This window comes from Callorhinus ursinus, unplaced genomic scaffold (genome assembly GCF_003265705.2).
Source record: "Callorhinus ursinus isolate GAN/ISIS: 27379988/994484 unplaced genomic scaffold, GSC_fseal_2.0 scaffold23, whole genome shotgun sequence".
NCBI lineage: Eukaryota > Metazoa > Chordata > Mammalia > Carnivora > Otariidae > Callorhinus > Callorhinus ursinus.
The window spans coordinates 3,397,628-3,415,050 of NW_027397085.1; the positions used below are offsets into that span (position 1 = coordinate 3,397,628).

Sequence of the window (17,423 nt, forward strand, 5' to 3'; positions counted from 1 at the left end):
GAGTAAAACAAAGAAACAAACAAACGAAAAACAATGTACTTTTTAATCTGAGAAATATTTCTCAAGGTTTCCAAAAACAACTGAGCTCTCAAGATTGATGGGAAAGATATAACTCTGGTAACTATTCCTTGGATTTAAATAGAGTTCGGAGAACATTAAGTTGTCCAAACTGCTTACAACTTACAGGAGCTAGGCTATATTTAAACTTACAGGCATAAGATTTATTTGTACATCTAACGGGTAAATCACGAAAATGTTTCATTTCAGAAAATGGCGCTTGTTTACTATGACTTTCCTTATGTGGACAAATTAAAACACATTCGCCTAGGAATCCAGATAGACATGCACACACCCTTAAATAACAATTCTCCAGTAAACAGAATCTTTTGGAGGATGCCTTCATGGTAGACCTTTTTTTTTAAGGCAAAAGCATTCATTTCTCTACTAATTATTCCCAGAGAGCAATATTTTCCACCCCAGAGCTATGGAAAGAAATGTGACTTCCCTTGAGTCACTTAGGCTAGGAGGACTAAGTCTACTGCTCTAAGTGACCATAACTTTCCATGGAAGAAAGAAGCAGAGTTGATTTTCCACCAAGAAGGTGAGAACATTTTCTTTTTTCCCCTGACCACTTAACTGCCTTTAACCTCCAGACCCATTTTAATTGGCATATTTGGATAAAAAGAATGAAATGTCCTTTTGATACAAATATATACTTCCTTATCCTTGGCAAACAGATCTTAGCCATTTCCTGTGATGCTTCCTCACACTAATTTGAGATCCTTTTCTCAGGAAGTTTCCCAACTGTAAAAATATGGGATGAGAAAACAGAAAGCACCCTTGAGGACTTAACTGCATTTAGGCTCAACTGCTCAGAGGCACATTCTCAGGGACACAGAGTTAATATCTCCCAGTGGCAGGTCCTAAGAGCAACTGGGCTATATGACAACTAACAAGAGAGAACTCTCATTGAAGTATCATTTTTATTTTAAAACTAGTAAGTATTGGGGTGCCTGGCTGGCTCACTCGATAGAGCATGTGACTCGATCTCAGGGTTGTAGGTTTGAGCCTCATGTTGGGTGTAGAGATTACCAAAAAAATAAAATCTTAAAAAAACCCCCAAACTTAGTAGGTATTGCTTAAAGGTATAGATGAGACTTGTCAATTAAATTTCCTGAGCATTTATTTCTGGTGTGTGTCAAATGTCCTAATGACTTGGGGAAGTTGTGAGTTTTTTCTATTAAAAGTCATCAGTGGGGTGCCTGGGTGGCTCAGTGGGTTAAGTGTCTGCCTTTGGCTCAGGTCATGATCCCAGGGTCCTGGGATCGAGGCCAGCATCGGGCTCCCTGCTCAGTGGGAAGCCTGCTTCTCCCTGTCCCACTTCCCCTGCTTGTGTTCCCTCTCTCGCTGTCTGTCAAATAAATAAAATCTTAAAAAAAAAAAAAGTCATCAGTGGCTTTGAAGCCTTTGAAAATCTATAATATTGATCATGGCAATACAACTATGAATTTGTTATGTCACCTCAGAGAGTGCCTAGCATGTGACCAATGATGAGCAAATGTCTGCTAAGTGAAGAAGGAAGAATACTATTTCCAAAAACCTTGGCAATCTCATTGAGAATGTCTTGGTATTTATTCTTGGATGACACGTGTCCAGTTTGTTCCAAAGTCCTAAGATTCCTCTGGATTTTCCTTTTCTTCTGCTCCAGGGGTAGCTGTGCATCTTCAACCATAGACTGACTATGCTTCATTTCTTCTGGAGCCTGGGAATCTATAATTGCACGGCTCACCATATCTTTGGCATGATCTGTTTCCTGAAAAGGGAATATCAAGATGTTGACTTTTCTCTGATTCCCCAGTCTCACAAATTCATAAACTGTACAAGACAAGTTAATGTCAAAATAAAAGAAGTCTCAAGTCAGAGTCCGAAGACCAGAATCAGCTTATGTTCTTCATAGAATTTGAATAGGTCTTTGGGAAGGGATTATCTCATCTTTTTGAGAAATATAGCAATGGGGGCAGGCCTACTTTGAGCAAAATCTCAATGGCTAATTTAAAGCTAAGATGAGAAATCACCTTAGTAATGAATATATTATAGTGGATAACTGATATTTTCGAATTCCCTGGATGGAAGTATTTAATTCCTGGACAGTTCAGCTGAGGAAACTAAAACTACATTATTCGTTAAAACTCAGCTATGAGAACACCCTAAACATCCAGAACCCAACTGAACTCTCACACATCAGCCGTATTTATGGAGATTGGTAAGCCATGAGGGCAGAGACCTTTATTTTAATAAGGGAATAATTCTCAAACTATCAACTCTGAAAAGCCTGCAGGGTGTCCTTGAACCAAAGGGAATAAGAATATTTTAGTTCATACTAAGTTCCCAAATAACTGATTAGTAAATGAATGAATGAATAGAATTTGGACAGGTTGTTCAAAAACACAGTAATAAAAGGAGACCGGTGATCTTCCCATTTCATTTTATTAGACAACTGATTGACACAATATAAAGTCTAAGGATACAAATATTATTAAAAGACAGATAGATTAATATCATCTATGCAGGAATAGTTTACAGGTCAGCAGTCAACATTAACAGCAGCACTTAATGTGTTATTGGACACCTAGTATGTGTCAGTTACTATTCTACCCACTTAACATGTTTTAAATCATTTGTTCTTGCTGTGAATTAAGCACCATTATCATTCCCTTTTATAGTTGAGGGAACTGAGGCAGAGAAATCCTTTTAAGTGCCTAGAATTACAGAGTTAGGAGGTGCAGGACTATACTTGATCTTGGAAGTCTGCATTCTTGTGACTATGCTACATTTGAGGAAAAATTAAATATTCAATAAGGACTAAAATTCTCTTACCAAATTAGGATGTTCCACCCACATTGTTTAAAAATATTCACACATTAACAAACACCAGATAACTTGGTTTCATTCCATATGTTTTGTAAATTAGAGATAGTAATTTCTTGGCAACCAATTAAATGAAGAATGATTCAGGAATGGGGTGCCTGGGTGGTTTTAGTTGGGCGTCCCACTCCTGATTTCCGCTCGGGTCATGATCGCAGGGTCATGGGATTGAGCCCTACGTCGGGCTCCGTGCTCAGCGGGGAATCTGCTTGAGGATTCCCTCTCTCTGCCCCTCTCCCCACTCACATGTGCACTCTCTCAAATGAATGAGTGAATCTTTAAGGAAAAAAAGAATGATTCAGGAAAATTATGTGCAGCTCTGCTAAGAAGTATCTAATTAGATAATTTTGTTAACTTTTGTTTAGCAAGGGATAATTATTGATACAAAAGCAATAGCAGTGAATTAACTTAATTCAGAATGAACTAAATAAATAATGATGCATTTTAAAAGATGTTGATAACAACTTTATTGCAAGATTGTTAAGAACCTTTAGTTACTTACAGCACGATTACGGTGCTCTGACCTGATGGACTCAAGACATTCACTTCTGAAGCATTTGGAAAACAGTTTTAATGTGTGAGACACTTATTTCAATTTAGCAAATACGTAAGATACGAAAGGTATTTTTCTACATCCTATTGACCAGAACTATCTTTTAACTGACTTATCTGCCCACCCACTATATAAGGTTTATGATGAACATTCAGAGGCTTTAAAAGACCTAGTCTAGGACAAATTTACATTCAGCATACGTTTGGTGCTGCATTTTATATTTCATTCCCATTATAGGGATTTTATACTTATGACTGAACTCAGCTGGCCAGAGTAACACATAAATTTCCTTACTTCCAAACCACGTCAGTTACGTTGTCTTTGCAGTAACAGTAAACACTGGACATGAAGATTAAGGAAGTCAACTCACATACGTGGTACTTATTATTTTACACTCAAAGACCAATTACCTGTTGTGTTGTTGCTGGTGTCTCCAAGATTTCTGTCAATGTGTTCCCTGGTTGGTTCCGGATCACATCAATTATCAGCTTTTTGGTCCTTACAAAATTGAGAAGAGACAGACTTTCAGACAGCAGTCCCCCTCATGTACAACAATCTGCTTCTGCCCTATGCTTCTCTGTACGTGTTACACGAACGCATACAAAAATGAAGCTTCAAAGATAATCCTTTAAAACTGAACGGTCTTTCAGAAATTCACATCTGCTCTGAGGCTCCTGCAAGTTTGCGAATGCTTGATATTCAAGGTCTGGGTTTTACATACTGGATGTTGTGGGATTATGCTGTCAGTAACAGGGGGCAAGTAAGTCAGTAGATTCCTTCTCTAAGTACATTTTCTTCTTTTTAGACAGAGACTACTTTGGATGAGCAGGAGGGACATGCTGCTGATATGACCTGCTACTATAGAGGACGCAGGAATGATATCTAATATCCTCTCCCCTTTCCTGACTTAACTAACTTTAAGCTTCTGAGCCTCTTTAATACTTTATAAGCCTTTAGGAGCCAGTCCAACGGTTACTCTTCCTGGTCTGAGAAAGGTATGGAACAGTTGGAAGGCCAGTGGGAGCAGCAGTCCCAGGTGGGCTGGGGCGGCTTTGGCTGCCGGCTGACACAACAGCGAGGTGGATGGTGTTCAAGAACCTCAGGTCTGGTGGACGAGCCAACAGATGGGCTTGCGTCCTTGTCTTCAGATGGCAGAAAATAGAGGAGCTGCTCAGTAAAACGTTAACAGCTAGGAAACTCCACCGAAAGCGCTAAAACCATAATACTTTTTCACATGTGTCCTTCATGGCAATCCTACACAGAGATCAGGTTGTGTAATGATGTAAAAAGATTTCAACATAAAAGGCAAAGAGTCAAGTGTGTGTACTTTTACATGAGTGGGAAAATTATTATTGGATATAGCTTCCTTTCCAAAAAATAGAGACATAAAAAGAAGCTGCCTTAAATTATAAACAGGTCTAACTGATGACTGAAGTTTCACTGTTCTTGCTGCTCGGTTGTATTTAACATCGTTTCTTTCAAAGGCATTGCGTGCCATCACTGGATGATGTCTTTCTTCTTCATCTACAGCAGGAAATGTTCACATGGCATGAAAATGGGAAAATGAAAACAAAACACTGTTCATGTTTTGAATCATCAGGGCAAATGACAGAGGAAGCCCTCAAAGTGAAGTCCAAATACCTTATTTTTGAAAATAGGATAGAATCCAATAAGCCATCTGTAAACATTATTTTTGTCATTTCTTACTTACTGCAGGTCTGTATGAGAAGAATGATTACAGCCATTTCCTCTGACCCATGACCTTTCACTGCTGGGGATTTACAGGCTGTCTGGGAATGTCCAAACAGTCCCCCGAGAGTCCAAGGTGGACACACAGCTAATTATAGCCATGCGGGAGAGGGCACTGTTCCTAAGGCGGCTGTAGCTTAGAGAGCCAAGTCTCGTTTCCTCCTTACACGACTCCCTCTTCCAATCATCATTAATGTCTTCAACAGGAACATCAAGTTAAAAATAAAAGCACTGGATGATTTTAAAAATGTCAACACAGTGACAGTTTCATATTTGAAAAAAATATTCTAGGAACCACTTATGATCTATCTTTCCAGAAAACTCCCAGCTCATTTCTTTAGAGAGGGTATCTGATGACCAAAATGACCGGGGTCAAATAAAGCGTGCCCTGCCAGGGACAAAGAATGTTTGTTTGTTAAGGAGTCGCTCAAGGACGAACTGCCTACACTGCGTCTTTCTCTTTGAATTCAACTTTATGTCAAGCCTGTGGAATCCACTTGCCAAAGTTCCACCCCAGACATCTTGCATGTAAGTAACCATCCTGTTTCAGGACAGGGAACTCACTATCTCACCCTGCAGTATGCCTAATGGCTAAGGGCACTGGGATCAGATAGATCTAAGGTCCATTTGGGGCTTCTGTGGCTTACTAGTTGTGTGGACTTGTACAAATTATATAATCTCAATGAGTCTGTTTTCTCATTTATAGAATCGGAATCTCTCAGAGGACTTAGTGGGGACTGGATGAAAAGTCCCACGTAAAGCCGCTCACTGAGGTCTGACATGTGGTAAGCGTTCACGTGGTCATGAAAGCTTCGCCACCCAAGGTGGCAGCCACCGGCTACAGGTGGCAATGGACTACTTGAAACATGGCTAGTCCAAACTGAGATGTGTTACAGGTGTAAAACACACACCGGATTATGAACGTTTAAGTATGAAAAAGTTAACAATTTCTTACACTAATTACACAGTGAAGTAATAAAATTTTCAACATATTGGATTAAATAAAATATACTGGAATTAATCTCACCTGTTTCTTTTTAAAATGTAATTTCTAGAAAATTTAAAATTACTTGTGTGGCTCGTGTTGAATTTATTTTGGCAAGTGCAACACTGGAACATTCCATTCTTACACAGGCAGCTCACTCTGAGACCTGCCTTCCAGTGAATCCCAGCCACTGGACCTGGTTAGTCATGGGACTTCAGGACTGAGGGGAATCTTTGGGAAATAGTCCAATCCCTGATTATACAAATGAAGCAACTAAGATGTAAGAGGCTCGAGAGTTATACAGAGGTCACACTATTTTCTAGAGTTGCAAAAAACAAGTTGAATTCACTTTCCATATCATCAGTCCCTCACAAACCTGCAGAGAGGGGCCAAAATTGTGTCCCCATGCCCCACCCCTTTCTTTTTGCACATGAAACCTGCAGTTCCTTAAGCCTCTTCACAACAGGATTTAAACAGAGTTCATAGTTTTGCTCCCATCTGTTTGCCAAAGAGCTTAAGATGTGTCCCCTCCTCACCCCAGTGCAAACACAATATTCTAGATATGGTCTAACCACCACAGATCAACTAACTGGGTGGAGAGGACTGGCTCCCTGGCTGTTCAAACAATAGGTAAGACAGGCCAATCAAACCAAGGACTTTAATTCTGAGGAAGAATTAAGAAAGAAAGAAATACGGCAGGGAGTTTGTTCATCACAGCTGTGTTCAAATCCTATTGTTGGTAAATGAGACCACGTGGTGCTTGTAAACTGGTGTGACCTCTTAGATTTGGCCATTCCGCTCATGTGGCATCTTTTATGATGCCCTGACCGGTAGGATCACTGAGCCTCCCCCTCTGCCATCTGCCTTACAGTTTGTCCAAGTCTGAAAAGGAATTCATGTTTGTGCAATCTAAGGAATATTTCCAGTTGTTTACAATTCTTTTAACATGATTACCCATTTTTATCACCAGACAGCAAATATCACCTTAGCCATTTAGTGCCCATGTGAGTTTGTACCAAAAGCAAAGCAATCTTTCACGTGGGATGATAGATGCCTCAACTGAATCATGGGATAGGAAAAAAAGTTCTCGAGAAACGACAACTGAAGCACCCGGGCAGTTAAGTTTGATTAAAACCACAAACGGTGACTTCTACCAAAACACGCAGACTTCTGTAGAAAAACAAGCTTAATAAAGATCATGAGGATCACATTTTTTTTTAAAAATAAGCTCTACGTTCAACATGGGGCTTGAACTCATGACCCCGAGATCAAGAATCACTTGCTCTACCTACTGAGCCCACCAGGTGCCCCAAAGTTCACATATTTTAAGTAGAATCATGAGTTACAAATAACGAGAGAGACTTAGAATTGTGTAGTTTTCTGTAATTTATACAGTGTTAATGCGTGCCTTCTTTGGCTCATTGTGTCCCTTCCTTCCCTTCTCCCTCTGCCTTCTTCCCCATTTTAGAGATGAGGAGACTGATGCTGAGGTGACTTGCTCGGAGTTCTATGGCTAGTAAGTGCCAGATGGAGGCTGTAACCCCAGGTCTCCCCAGGAGGTCTCAACCAGCATTTTCTGGTTTGTTTTTAGCATCGGCAGGGTTGGTAGTATTGGCAAAAGGGCAAAAGCCCAAACTGAGGCTCCTCCTTCCATATACATAAGAAGGGAAATACAATGTTCTTCCTACCCCCATCTGTGCCTTCATGGCCCTCCCATCGATCGGTCATTCTTTCTCTCTGGCCTGGAAAGATGCCCCAGCATTGGTTATGAAGTAACTGCGCTGCTATCATTCTCATTATTTATTCTAAGATTCCCAAGAGTACAAAGAGCCTTGCCCTCAATGAGCTGTAAAATCTTGTGAGGGCAGGCCCTGGAAGAGTTAAGATCATCTGAGTTCGAATTCTGTTCTCTACTTACTAGCCATATTATCTAGGAAAGAGTTTTTGTCTGTTCTGTGCCTCTATGTAAAATATAGGTAATCACCTCTACCTCTTATGGTTGCTGAGAGTATAAAATGACAAATTTCATAAATATGTATATATATCTATAAATCATATCTATGGAATATTATATATATAATGGGATATATATGTATATAATACACATATATGTTATTATCTATCTGAATCTGTAAGATAGTCCCTGTCACGTGGTAAGCACTTCATAGGTGTTTTCTATCATCTTCAGCTAATCGTTAAGAATTATAAAGCTAGCATGGTATAAAGTTACTAGCATAAGTCCTGCCCCCATGGAGATGAGTTACTCATCACTGTAAGGCTAGTTATTTTGTAATTAATCATAAGAAGACATTTCTGAAAGTTAAAAACACAACCTGTTGAAAGAGGAAGCAAAATGGATTTTTTTTTTTTGATAGAGAAAAGCCAGGTATTTTCATGTCCTAAATGCTCTGCATTCCAATGACTGTCCATTTCATACTACCTTCTGAAAGGCACTGTCTGATTTCAGTTAAATTTGGTTCTGAAATGAAGATCTCCAAGAACTATATATTATGTTTGAATTAGGAATTTGGTTTATTAGCTTGGAAAAAAGACATCCCCATAAGAGTTTTCAAATCAGTATTTAAAGAGTCTATTAATGGAATATCCATGATAAAGGGCTTCTGAATTTAAAGCATGTCAGTGACTAGCTACTTGCTTCCCATAATTTTAGGCTTACGTTTCCTCACCTCAAAGATACAGATGTGGACTAGATGGTCTCTAAGCTTGCTATCACTGACACGTCTTATAATTATCTATTATTGGCAAGATTTCCAAATACATACCTCAAGTATAATGTCTTTGAAAGTAAGGTTTGCCTAATATCATGGAGCTAATTCTATTGAATCTTGTGGGCAATACCCAAATTCCACTCTCACAGAAGGTCACCTGGTCAATCGCTGTTTCAGGTCGTCATCCCACACTGACCACTGACTGAGCTGCTTAGTGAAGGGCTCTGCCTACAGCCGGATCTCAGAGTATGCCCAGAGGAAGGCTGTCTAGACCCTGGAGGTCTAGGAAAGCAGTGAATTATTAAGAATTATTAAAATACCAGCCCAAAAGCCTTTCTATAGAAATGAGAAAGTTGATTGTACAATTCACACCGAATTGCAAGGAACCCCAAGTAACCAAAGGCTTCTTGAAAAAGAACAAGTCAGAGGACTTACCAATTTCAAAACCTGTTACAAAGCTACCGTGATCAATGCAGTGTGGGGCCAGGATAAGGACTGATACTAAGATGCAGGGCACCTAACTGACAGTCCAGGAAGGCACACGTGTGTGGTCAGCTGGTGCTCGACAAGGAAGGGTACCTTTGTACCTTTGAGTGCATTTGAGAAAAACAGTGTCTTTAATAAATGGTGGTAAGATAAATGAACATCCACATGCAAAAAAAAAAAAATGAAGTTGGACGACTGCCTTACACCACACACAAAAATTAGCTCAAAAGGGATAATACACCTAAATATAAAAGCAAAACTTATAAAACTCTTAGAAAAAAACATAGGAGTAAATCTTCATGACCTTGGATCAGGCAATGATTTCTCATATATGACACGAGAAACACAAGTAACAACAAAAAATAGATTAACTGTCCTTTGCCAAGTTAAAAAACTTTTGTACATGAAAGAATATTACCAAGAGAATAAAAAGACAACCCACTGAATGGGAAGAATATATGCAAATCATAAATCTGGTAGGGGTCTGCTATCCAGAATACAGAAGGAACTCTTAGAACTCGGCAACAGAAAGACAAACAATCCAATTAAAAACGGGGCAAAGGACTTGAGTAGACATTTCTACAAAGAGGGTACAGAAATGGCCGACAAAGACACGGAAAGACACTGAATGTTATTAATTATCAGGGAAATGCAAATCGAAGCTATGATGAGATACTACTTTATACACACTAGAGTGGCCATAACAACAACACAAAAGAGAAATTAAGTATTGGTGAAGCTGTGGAAAAACTGGAACTCTTATACCTTGGTGGTGGGAATATAAAATAGTAAAGCTACTGTGAAAAAAGTTTGGCAGTTCCTCAGAAAGCTAAATTTAGAATTACCTTAAGACCCAGCAATTCCACTGCCAGGTTTACAACCAAAAGAACTGAAAACATGTTCAAATAAAAGCTTGCACACCAATGTGCATAGCGCTGTTAGTCACAATAGTCACAAGGTGCAAACAACCCAAATGCCCAGGATAAATGTGGTATATCCATGCAATGGAATATTATTCAGCCAAAAACATTGTGTGGAGTCAAAGAAGTCAGACGCAAAAGGCTATGTAGTGTATGATTCCATTTATATGAAATACCCAGATAGGCAAGTTCACAGAGAGAAAGCACCAGGGAGCAGGGAGCAGGGAGCAGGGAGCAGGGCCTTGAAAGATGTCCTGGGGTAGTGGGGAGTGACTGCTTAATGGGTACGAGGTTTACTTTTGGGGTGATGAAAATGTTCTGGGACTAGAAAGTAGTGAAGGTTGTGTAAAATCCTGAATGTACTAAGTACCCCTGAATTGTACACTTTAGAAGGTTAAAATGATAAATTTTATGTTATGTGTATTTTACTACAATAAGAAAAAATGAGTGGCTCTACTTAGTATGGTGATTACAGGAATAGACAGCATTTGGTTCCTGTACACAATGGGGAGCTGTGAAAGAGCCCCAAAAGGGCTGAGGCAGGTAGGACAATGGACCAGGTTTCTCTAGCTAAGACATATGGCTGCACAACAGGCCTGACTTACATGGTTTTGCTTTTAAAATGAATTCCAAAAGTTCACAGACCCATGGAGACTCATTCAGAAACAAGTATAAATATATATAAATACAGGATATTGAAATTATGTGATATTTTAGACTACCCACATTGTGATTTCCATTCATTAATGCACATATTTGAGTTGACTGCCTTTAGAAAATGTTCAAATAACAGACCAAACCAATTACGAGAAAATTTCTTCCCATTACTTCTAAGGACAAAGCATATGAGATCATAGGATGCTTGGCCTCATTTAATTTTTGTTTTTAAAGATTTTATTCATTCATCTGAGACACAGAGGTACAGAGAGAGAGAGAGAGAGCATGAGCAGAGGGAGAGGGAGAAGCAGGCTCCCTGCTGAGCCAAGAACCAGAAGCGGGGCTTGACCTGAAGGCAGACACTTAACCATCTGAGCCACCCAGGCGCCCCATTGGCCTCATTTAATCTGTATGGCAGAACCACACAATCTGCATTTTCAGTTACCTTTATAATTGGCACTTTCTCCGAGGAACCCAGAGAACAGACTGCACAGTTCCTCCCTGCCCTTCTCTATTGCCCTGCCCTGTGTTGTCTCTCTGCAAATTCAATCTGACTTGCTCCTCAGTAGTCTAAGGAACTGCCTTCACCTCTTCTGAGGGCAAGGTTGTGTAAGAGTTCCAGCTTGGCCTCTGTCCTGCTCCCCACTGGCAGACTTCAGACCCCCGGAGGGCAGAGAACTTTAATGGCTTGCTTACTGCTGTCTCCCCAGCATCAAGCCAGGGCCATGGACACAGAGCAGGTACTGAAGATTTGCTACACGCCTAGATGAAGCCTTAGATAATCTGAGCACAAACTAATGAAGCCGAAGAGAAGAAGCACAGGTTACAACATAGGACACTAAGTGTTTTTTTTTTTTGCCATTTTAATGGATGATGATGACTATCCGGAAAAAAAATTAACTGGAGATGAGCACTGTTTGAATCCCGTCAGGGGCAGGAAGGAAAGCTCTTGTTACAAATGAAAACCACCTCAGAACTCAGGACATGCAACTTGGAAGTAACGTGTGAAGTATTATTTAAATACATAATTATTCCATTTTGGCCCTATTTCCCACTTCCATTCTCCACCTCAGTCTCATACACAACTGACTTAACATGCACCCTTTTGTTTATGTAAGTTCTTAAAAACCATATTGTTTGGTGAGCATATGTTTTGGTTTATGGTGTTTTGATTTATGGTGATGGATCTCATTCTTTCTTATTCTGTGTGTAAAGGACTGGTGTGGAACATCCAGAGGCCTTGACGTAAACAATGCAGTAGAAAAGCATGAATGCTTCATTGTAAATGCTCAGGGGCAGGAACCAGGGTATAAGTCAAAGCTGGTAAACATATCCGGGCTTAGTGTAATAGGAAAGAAGGTTAATAAAGCAAATGACAGTGTTAGGTCTTACCATGGTGTGCCTTTTGTTATTAACACTGGATCCCAGACATTAAGTATGGTTTCAAGTATTTCCTCATTAATCTTTTTACCACTCTGAAACAGGTATTTCCCTTTAGTTACCTAAGGACTTTTACAGGCAGAATTAATCACTTTGTTTCTTAAAAGAAAGGAATCAAATTGCTACATGGAAAACTGAAAAACAGGATAAGCTTTATAAACTATTATAATATTTAGTTCCCTCTTAAATGATAAGTAGTCTGTTATCCTTTGGTCAGATGTTTGATGAATAAACAACATATTTCGATATTTAGATACATTAAAACGAATTATTTGGGGATTCAGCCTATTTTAATTTGCATATTTTAAGATGCATAATCGGAGACACAATGTGCCCATTATGCCCCAAACTTACTTTATCATGAGGCTTTGGCCATCTATAGCTTCACCGTCCCCTAGGTCATACTTGCTTGTCAAATAAAGGGAAATCTCAATCTTTGAGAGCTGATTTAGTGTATTTGCCCTGTTAGGGTCATTGGGGTCAACTGCTCCTTCCCCTGCAGAAATAAAACATTGTTATTCTTAGCATTCACTCATCGTGTTGGCATCAGCAAAGCAAGATAAATGTTCTATGGGAAAGACAGGCTTTGTTGTACAGGGGATAATGGCCTTCATAAACAAGACAAAACATATTCTAATATATTCCAAGAGGCTTTTAAAATCTTTCTCTCTCTCTTTTTTTAATATTTTAAGTAATCTCTACCCTCAACGGGGAGCTCAAATCCACAACTCCAAGATCAAGAGTCGCATGTTCCACCAACTGAGCCAGCCAGTCACCCCTTAAAAAGTCTTTGATTTAAACTGTAAAATAACATGGGGGCAGAGATACTCAAAACATGAAAATATTACTAAAAGAGAACTTAATAAAAGAAATTGTTATAAAATACAGCAAGGAATTTGTAATAAATTTGGCTCTTTAATGATTTCTTTTCTTTATGATATAGGTTGACTAATCCCTTTTGATGCATCTAGAGTTTAATTGCTATCTAATTGATTTGTAACCTAGGACACTATGAATTACAGAACTCTTAATATAGGAAGGGGCTAGTGTAGTTATCTTCCTAAATAAGGTTAAATATTAAGATTATTTTGATCTAGAATAGGAAAACTGAACAACTAAACACAAACCACAGGATAAATAGAAGGCAGAAGCTCTTACCAAGAAAAGACTCCACAGTAGGTACCTCTCCCAGGGATTCCAGTAGTTCATTCAGCAAGTCCTGTTTGTCAGGTGCAATTGCATCCTGGTGTTCCAACAGGAGCTTTATAGAGACAGCAATAAACACAGAGACACAAACAATTAAAAGTAAATTCCTAAGTGCTACCATTTTTACGTCAAGTTCCCTTTCCAGTTTTTCAAGATAATTTTCTTCTAATACTGTTTGATTCTTATTTTTGTTTTTTTTTAAGTAAGCTTTATGCCCAACGTGGGGCTTGAACTCATAACCCTGAGGATCAAGAGTCCCATATTCTACCAACAGAGCCAGTAAGGCACCCCTATTGTTTGAATCTTAATTACAAGTTTGACATTTATTACAATTAGAGAACACAGGGAAACACAGTTTTTAATATTATTTTAGAGGTAAGTGCCTGCTTTACACGAAGAAATTGTAGCTTTGTGAAAGGTGTCCATAAAACCCTCTTTCAGCAAGATCTGGTGAGATATGAGTCCAAGAAGCCTTCTACCACTTAACCCCCTGCTCCAGTCCACCTTGACAGAAAAGGTCAACTGTGGGGAGCAAAGTGCCTAAAATGAGGCAGAAGTCTCTCGGCTAACAATGGTAATAAACTGGAAGCACATTTCCATATCTCTTCAGGGAAAAATTGAGTGGTAATCAAACACTATGGCTATATATTAAAAAAAAGTCACCACTATTAGCTATTTTAATCTGCCTGGCAATTGAAGATCCTTCAAGGGTAGGGATCACAGAAACGCCCATATGGTTCCTTGGCCTGAGACCTAGATGTACCAGATGTTGCTTCTGGTACGCAATCCCCAAAAGGATGCAAGGCGCATAAACAGAGGCATTACATAAGTAGTAAAGGGATAAAAGGACATAGTGACATCTGGAATGGTAGTACGCATATTTCTGGAGGAAGGTACATTAGTGACAGAACAAAATAAGGGATAACTTTTGAGTTCCTGTTCTCTGAAGAGATAGGAGAGCTGATTTGGCTGCTGTCTCTGGGGAGTGAGGATTTAGGCAGCTAGTTTCAACCCTTTATTCTGGCGATTACAGAACAGAAAACTTTCTTGAAAATGTCTCTTTAAAGAGCTTATTTTGAGGGTCTACATGTTCCTTAGAGGACAAGGGGCAAGCAGGGGGTCAGGTTGGGTGGGCTGAGCTGCCGCCAGGCTTCTGTGTAGATGTGGACACCTCCTCGTTTGAGACAGACTGTAAACAGAATAGTCTTTCTCAGCAGTCACAATACTCCCACGTTAGACATCTGCTTCCAGCCTAACACATGAAGACAATCCAAACCCATCACAAGCCAAATTTCCCAGGAAAACTGAAGCCCCTCTTTTAAATTTTTGTTAACAAAAGGAACAGATGATTTCTCCTTAAAGAGTAACAGTCTGAATGAATACAGTAACATTTTTCTCGGCTATCCCTGGGAAAGAATGTTTCATTCTAAAAATAACCCCCCCCCCCCCCCCCGCTTTTTCTGCATGAAAATACTGCCCTCAACAAATGTGTAGCCAGCATGTGGACATCTTTTTGAGACAGATAATCTACCATAAAAAAAAAGATAACAGTCGTTGCCCAAATATGAATGAGTCCACTTGCTCATTAGAGCAATTTTGCAAATGTTGCATTGCTGGACATGTTTTCTGATTTTGAGTGTTTATACATAGAGAAAGGAAGTATAGCCTCTTCATTTGATCAACCAACTCACTCCTTTGGCTGTGAGTTCAGACCCGCCTTTGTTTAAGGTCACTCAAAATACTCAGAGAGAGCTTGTTGCAAATGTCAGGGTGGTTCCTTGTTCCAACCCTGAAAGAGGGAAACCAAAAGCAGATCCAATCTTTCTTCCAAACCTGTATTCAAGCTTTAGTTTGTTAGAAGAGCTTAATAACACGGACTGAAATTTTAGTAGCCAATTTTGCCACCTGTTAGTGTATCTGATTTGATGGGGGCAGGACAGGACCTTTCAGAGGTGTATATTTGTTATGCTTTCCTCCTAGTTGTGTGTATACCCTTAATGAGGGCTTCTTGACCTCTAGTGTGTATCTGCAAAACCTGGGTTCTTGTTAGAGTGTAAGTTCTGATTTGGGAGGTCTGGAGTACATTTCTAAACATGTCCCTAAAACTTCTCCTGGAGGAGCAAGGTGGTAAGCTATTTTCGAAAAGGTTATCTTTTAGGAACCGGGTCTTCCAGAAAATACTTTCCAATTGGTTTAAAAAAAAAAACAAAATCCCCAAACAAAAACCCAAAGAAACTCTCAATGCTTAGCCTTTCTTTTTACTTTAAATGGCTGAGGAGCCATCTAAGGCTTTTCCATGCTGAGCTAAGTGTCCTGACCCGAACAGGCACTTAATATTCTTTTCATGGCTGATGGTGGTGATGTTTGCACGCCATCTGGATGGAGACATTGTGACATACCACAGACTATGAAACTGCCTTTGAGAAATGGGATTTTCCAGAACAACAGAAATGATTCTTTGCAGGCGGCTAATGTTGGGTGGGGTGTCCTCTCTTTCCTAACCTTGAACAGTCTATTTTCCCTCTCTTTATGTTCAATATTGGAAGAGAGAGAATATTCTCATTATCCCAGAATTTTACTGGAAAAGCTGGGAAGATTCTAGAAAGGGGAAGAGAAATAGTGTGGGGGTTCAGGCAGTGTAGCCCTGGTGGGTAGAGGAAATAGCAGGGCCTGTCCCTGCTCAGGACTTAAACTTGACATTCACAATCTGACTTTGTCAACAGACCATGTAAGAAGTAAACTTTTCTGATTTGGGGGGAGTTTTATTATGTACTAGAGGGAATAAATGCACCATGTAAAAAGTAAATGTGGCTTGTTTGGGAAAAGGAATCTTATTCATGTATAAGTCAGAGAATAAATAATTGAAGGTTTCTTAGGATTCTGAGTATTATTAGCACATGCTTACAGGAAGCCCCATAGAGACTAAGCATTTTCAACAAAATGGCATCTGAACCGAGCTAAGACCCTTTTCCAGCCCCACTTACTGAATGTGTGCTGATGATTTCTTCAATTGAAATATAAATGACTGGTTTGCTGACTGTCACCACATCTGTGTATTTATCCATATTAAACTTTTCTTCTGGCTCAGGGACATTACAGGCTTCTTTGAAATATTTCCTAACAAAGAAAACAAATTCTTAAGACAGAGTTCAAATTTCTGAGGTAAATAGCTTTGTCAAAACACTGAGGAAATCATGAATTATGACTAGTGCTTTATTCTCCATCCCAAACTATGTGTGTGTGTGTGTGTGTGTGTGTGTGTGTATGCTGGGGAGAGGGGGACCTGTTACATCATCTTCCAGAATGGCTCCTAACTATATGGAAGCTGAGTCTAGGCTTCTGTATGTTGGACCCAGCTCCTCGAGCAGGATAGAGAGCAACATAGCCTCAGGTTCTGCTAGTGACTCAATGTAGTCAAATTACGGTTATTTTAAAAAATGTTATTTTGAAAACAGGGCCCCTGAAATTTAGACAAAAATGTCAAGACTGATAGTCTTTGATCTAAGAATCAAGTCTTTCTAGAGAAAATAATCTGTAAAGCAATTTATCAAATGTGCTACTTTATTTTTAAAAAGATTTTATTTATTTATTTGAGAGAGAGTGAGGGAGAGAGAGCACAAGCAGGGAGAAGGAGAGGAAGAAGCAGACTCTCCTGCTGAGCAAGGAGCCCGATGTGGGGCTCAATCCCAGGACCCCGGGATCGTGACCTGAGCCAAAGGCAGACACTTAACGACTGAGCCACCCAGGCGCCCAAATGTGCTTTTTTAAAAAAA

General features: G+C 39.5%; 1 protein-coding gene across 6 annotated transcripts in view; it reads right to left on the reverse strand.

The window, feature by feature from the left end:
- The window catches only part of IQGAP2 (IQ motif containing GTPase activating protein 2), a 286,558-nt gene that overhangs the window by 9,018 nt on the left and 260,117 nt on the right, over positions 1-17,423 (reverse strand). For all 6 annotated transcript variants that reach the window (XM_025892589.2, XM_073905308.1, XM_025892591.2 and 3 more), the window contains 5 exons: positions 16,635-16,767; positions 13,603-13,705; positions 12,799-12,940; positions 3,889-3,976; positions 1,601-1,813 (listed from right to left, as the gene is read on the reverse strand). In XM_025892589.2, the coding sequence (XP_025748374.2) occupies positions 1,601-1,813; positions 3,889-3,976; positions 12,799-12,940; positions 13,603-13,705; positions 16,635-16,767 (679 nt within the window). The remainder of the gene's footprint in view (positions 1-1,600; positions 1,814-3,888; positions 3,977-12,798; positions 12,941-13,602; positions 13,706-16,634; positions 16,768-17,423) is intronic.